General features: G+C 38.0%; 1 protein-coding gene across 1 annotated transcript in view; it reads left to right on the top strand.

The window, feature by feature from the left end:
• Positions 1 to 5,355, top strand: part of LOC107732691 (adhesion G protein-coupled receptor A3-like) — a 48,558-nt gene extending 43,203 nt beyond the window's left edge. The window contains exons 17-20 of the mRNA XM_016544104.1: positions 1,611 to 1,734; positions 1,929 to 2,074; positions 4,244 to 4,252; positions 4,509 to 5,355. Coding sequence (XP_016399590.1) covers positions 1,611 to 1,734; positions 1,929 to 2,074; positions 4,244 to 4,252; positions 4,509 to 5,355 — 1,126 coding nt within the window. The remainder of the gene's footprint in view (positions 1 to 1,610; positions 1,735 to 1,928; positions 2,075 to 4,243; positions 4,253 to 4,508) is intronic.
• The last annotated feature ends 462 nt before the right edge of the window (positions 5,356 to 5,817 follow it).

The raw sequence follows: 5,817 nt of genomic DNA, 5'->3' as shown, positions 1-5,817 counted from the left end.
CAATTTCACACGGAAGTGCATTTTTTTTCTCCAAAAATTACCATATACAAATGTGATATAGATTTTTTTACAACAGTTCAATAAACTAGAAGTTTTATTAAGAGACTTACGTTTTAGACACCATATTGCCTGTTTTTGCACTATTTCGCCAACAAAAATAATTCCAAACAAAGCCACAGCGCTGTTTTGCGTCTTTGAGCAACATGACAGCTTTCAACTGACAGATCAACTGTTTAAATGATTCGGTACTAGGGATATTTTGTATGGAATATTGTCTGCTGACATGAAAAGTTCACTGTATATCGTAGTAATAAATATCATTTATTACAGCAATGATATTTTGTTTTCTTTTTAATTAATACACATTAGATATTACATATATGTATGTAATAAAATGTGTATTTCCATTTAGGTTTAGGTCTTAAATTCCATATAAGGTGGTATTAAAAAGGTCTTAAAAAGTCTTAAATTAAACTGGTTCATGTCTGTAGAAACTTAGTTAGCATTAGTAGAACAGTAGAGAAGATTTTTAGCTGGAACACTGGTCTTTGGTGATTCATAAAATGCAAGGCAATGGCTACCGGCACTTTGAGAGTAAAAAAAAAAGCATATTAGAGAGCACAATATTAATACCCATGGCTTCTGATGATATATTGAGGTCTTATGAAGCGAAACAAGCAGTCTGTGCAAGAAACTGAGCATTATTTACAACATTATTACCTCTAATCCAGAGCCTCAGACAAACAGTCCGGAATGATGTCTGGTTTACGAACGAATCATTCTTTTGAACCAGTTCACCAAATCAGACTGAACCATCAACAGTTCGCAGCTCGAGCAGCACAGATCTACAAGTTACTCAATCAAAACTCACTTTAGGCAGGCACGGCACCTGATAGTCGAAATGAGCCAATTTATTGGCGTATCTGATCCTCTGATGCTGGTTTTTCCCAACAGTTACTCCTGAACTGCCGAGGGTTTCATAAAGGGAGCGAAATGTATGTTTCTGATGTATTTGCATTCGCATTTCACATCATTTTTGGGTGCTTTAATAATATAATTGCTTATGCCTGATATCATTGCAAGATTATGTAAACGAACTGGAGAATTGGTTATTTGAACAACTTCATTCAAACGAACTGTCCAAAAAAAAAAAAAAACAGTTTGTAGAAAAGAATCAGACTTCCCTATTGGATTACGGATGTTGTAAATAATGTTTAGTTTCTTACACAGACCGTTCACTTCTCTTCATAAGACCTCAGTAGTCAAGTCACCTTTATTTATACAGCGCTTTATACAATACAGATTGTGTCAAAGCAGCTGCACAGTGTCAAACAGGAAAACATATGTGCTGATAATGCAAGAGGACATTAGAAATTGTGTGTTGTCTGTATATGCTTTTTTGACTCTCAAAATGACGGTAGCCATTGACTTGCATTTTACGAATCACCAAGGACCACGGTTTCAGCTCAAAATCTTCTTTACTGTTCTACTGAAGAAAAATGGATGACCTGAGGGTTAGCAAATTTAACAGCGAATTTTAATTTTCGGGTAAACTATCCCTTTAAGTTGTAAATATGCTGGTTTTAATGAGGTATTTCCTGTGTTTGCAGGTCGGTGCGTGTGAGTAAGAAGTGCTGGCACATGCTGGTTAACCTGTGCTTGCATATTCTTCTCACCTGTGCTGTGTTTGTGGGCGGCATCAACCAAACGTACAACGCAAGCGTTTGTCAAGCGGTATGTGCCTGCTTTTCTATGTATATATGGAGTTTGGGTGCCAATATTTACATAAAATTCAGTCTCTAAATGTTTCTCGGTTTATAGGCAGAACTGCAGTACTGCTTTCAAGTTCACATTACTCGTTTGAGAGTATCAGCATTGTCATTGACTTTGAGGAGAGCTCTTATGTTTTCTAATGTCATGTCCTGAAGGTGGGAATAGTGCTGCATTACTCCACGCTGGCTACGGCCTTGTGGTCCGGCGTAACGGCACGCAACATCTACAAACAGGTGACGCGGAAGGCCAAACGCTACGAGGAGCTGGACGAGCCTCCGCCTCCACCCAGACCTATGCTGAGGTAAAGGTCAAAGCAGTGAATGAGGAGGAGAAGTGTTAAAAAAGGCAGAAAAGTACACTCTAAAAAAATGCTGGGTTAAATACAACCCAGTGCTGGGTAAAATAGGGACAAACCCAGCAATTGGGTTGTTTTGACCCAGCAGTTGGGTTACTACCCAGAAGGTTGGGTTAAACATTTAACCCAACCGCTGGGTCAAAACAGCCCAATTGCTGGGTTTGTCCCTATTTTACCCAGCACTGGGTTGTATTTAACCCAGCATTTTTTAGAGTGTACTATGTAATAATAATAATACATTAAATAAATGAATGTACTAATAAATAATATAATACATATAAATGATTAATAATCATTTTAAAAAGCAAGCACACATGCTGTGACCTATTTTAGGGTACAGAGAGTCTAGAAATGTCATTTTACACTTAAATTGCCCAAAAGGCAAGACTGTGGGTTTTAAATTAAGTTCCCCTGCTGACCACTTGGTGTCAGTAAATATTCAACAGAAATTGTCCATGGATTGAATGAAAATTCTGTCATTTACTCACGAACACTCCCTGTCATTTCATAGTCTTTCTCTGTCATGAGAAATTGCTTTTGCTGTCACTGGAGCCTAATGCCCATGTATTGTAAAGTGCAGAATAATGCTTTATAAAGGAGAGAGTAGTTTAGACCTTCTGAAGCTGTGTGAACCTAATTACGGTGCTCTATTTTTGGCTCCCCACCTTGTGTGTGTTGGTTTCCCATGCTCCCTTCTTTCACTTGTGACAGCTGTTTGGATTGTGTAACAGCGTGGTTTAATTTGAAAATCCAGACCATCTGAGATCTTTGGGTTTAATTAATCTCACACTACCTTGACAAAAGAAAAACCGCTCTGCTGAGCATCACAGAACTCAGAAGTGCCTCATAAGTGTTTTACGTCTCTGATAATATGAAGCCCTTGATACCACTAGTGCAAACTTAAGAACTTGTATATACTTAATGTAAAAGCTACTTTTTGGAGAAAAGTGAGTGACAGCTGCGGTGATTTATAACGGGATGGGAGTTTTCTAGCGCTGTTCTATGTGTATTTTATGCACAGTTTAAATTTAATTTCGGTTTTTCATGCTGCCAAGTAGGACAATACGACGTTGATTTACTGAAGTGTAAAACAGCAATAAAGTAATTCTCTTAAAGTACATAACGATATATCAGCACAACATCAGTATTTAAATGTAAATTCTATTAATCAAAACAAAAAAAGAGAAAGATCATATGTAGTTATTGTAATTTTGTAAATAGTTTCATTTTATTTTATTATTATTAATGCAATTTTTATTGCAATCAGTATAATCTTTGATGCTGATATGACAAACAAATAATTAAATTTTTATTGTCATTAATATAATCTTGTTGATATGACAAAAAAAATGAATTAATCAACATTAATAATAATCACTATTATAATGTCATGGGAAATAATCGACCATTATGATTTTTGTCATAATTAAGCAGCCCCAGCTAAATGTATTTATGATTGTTTATTGTGAACTCTTTTATTAAATTAACAGTTTATTGAAGGAATACAGTTTTTGAGTGTTAGACAGCAATATAAGCATTAAAGTGTATATAGAATATTTCTGGCAGATTATTATTATTATTATTGCCATATATATATATATAGCATATATAACAAAGAGTGAAAAATTTAAGGGGGTCTGAATACTTTCCGTACCCACTGTAAGCATTAAAGTGTATATAGAATATTTCTGGCAGATTATTATTATTATTATTGCCATATATATATAACATTTTCTGATATGGCAATTAAAATAATTAATCAACATTAATAATCACCTTAATACTTTATTTTAATGCATCCTTGTTACACTACAGGTATTTGATATAGTTATATATAGTAAATAATGCATAAATACAAGCAACTAATACTAAACCAAACCCCAAACCTATAGTAAGCACATGTTGTTAATTAATATTACTTATTGTGATAGTGTAAATTACATTGTAAGTATTGGCAAATTAAAATAAAGTGACAATAATCACAATAATTACATAAAGTAACAATTACATTATGGGAAATAATCAAACATTAACATTTTTGTTGAATGTATTTATGAATGCATAATTTGAAGGCATTTTAGCTGTTGTGTCGCGATGTAACACAAGCAGCAACAGATATTTTCTGTCATATTGTGTCAAATGGATTATCCAAAAAAAGTAGGGTGGGACTTGGTTCTATTCATCGGTTGTTGATTGGATGGAGGCAGATCTGAATGCAGGCTTGCAGTTTTTGTAAAAAAGGGGGTTAAAATGGACTAAATTATTGGAGAAGTCCAGCATACATCACCAGAGAGAAGTCTGTCATTTCACCGGAAGGTCCAGTTATGATATTTTGATTAACGATAACAAAGTCAACAAAATTGTTGTAACACGTACACAGATTAATTGCTCACTTAAGAACAATAACATGCATTTCGAAAATAAATGGGGTGAAGTCTATAAAAAAACACCTGTTGTCTTTCCTCAGCTGCTGGATGGCATGGGAACCCAGTCTTGGTGCGTTTTACGGCCCGGCAGCCTTCATCGTTTTCGTGGACTGCATGTACTTCCTCAGCATTCTCGTTCAGCTCCGCCGGCACCCCGAGCGCCGCTTCGAGCTCAAGGAACAGTCTGAGGAACAGCAGCACCTTTCTGTGGCCGAAGCGACCGAAATCACACCGGCCCACCTGGAGTCCTCGTCTGCAGCCGTCGATCAACCGGTCCCGATGTCGGCTCTGGAGAACGAACATACTTTTGTGGCCCAACTCATTGGCGTGGCAGGGTCTCTTGCGCTTTATGTCGCTCTGTGGGTGTTTGGTGCTCTTGCGGTGTCCCAGGAGCATCCGGCAGATTTGGTGTTCGCCTGCCTCTTCGGCGCCGCCGCTTTGGCTCTCGGGGCGTTTCTTGTGGCGCACCACTGCGTGAACCGTCAGGACATGCGGCGTCATTGGTCACGAGCTTGTTGCCTGGTTCGCCGTAACTACGCCGTAGAGGTTGATTCCCTGCTGTTGCCTGTCGCCGGTGGCTCCGTCTTGACAGCAAGGGGAAACGGCGAAACTGTGAAGTGTCCAGCCAGCAGCGCCGAATCCTCGTGCACTAATAAGAGCGCGCCGAGCGTCCGTAACTCCACCCAGGGCTGTAAACTGACCAATCTGCAAGTGGAAGCCGCTCAATGCAAAGCGGCCCCTTCTATGGAGAGTTCTGGGAATATCAAGACTGGCTTGTGGAAGCATGAAACTGCTGTGTAGCGAGATTCCCTTCTCAGAGACTACAAATCTGACTTTTACCTGTAACTGTGAATCTCTAATTTTATGATTTTGATCCGAATGGTACAGATTCTAAAAACAGTTCCTGAAAGAATTCGCGTTTTCATGTCTATGTGAGAAAATGCCTACAAATGCATATAGTTTACCACTTGGCTGCATCATAGTCAGTCTACAAATGGTCTATTTTTGTATCCTTTCAGCTCATTTCGTATTTCATTCTGACATTTTGTACGCGAAGATGTGCTGCCCTTTGAGTATATATGTTGGCTGAAACTCTTATATTCCCATGTTTAACGAAGAGTTGTGGCCGTCAAATAATTAAAAAATCTCTTTACGCAACCCACTTCATCTCATCTCTGAATTCAAAGGTGAGTTCATCGGGGAGTTTCCTCTAGGACTTGTGGTTTCAAGTAACTGGGAGCTTATTTTATGATTTTGGATCTG

The sequence above is a fragment of the Sinocyclocheilus rhinocerous genome, unplaced genomic scaffold (assembly GCF_001515625.1).
Source record: "Sinocyclocheilus rhinocerous isolate Xijiao unplaced genomic scaffold, SAMN03320098_v1.1 scaffold9, whole genome shotgun sequence".
Classification (NCBI taxonomy): Eukaryota; Metazoa; Chordata; class Actinopteri; order Cypriniformes; family Cyprinidae; genus Sinocyclocheilus; species Sinocyclocheilus rhinocerous.
Note: the sequence above shows the minus strand (reverse complement) of the source record. Positions and strands in the feature narration are given on the sequence as shown.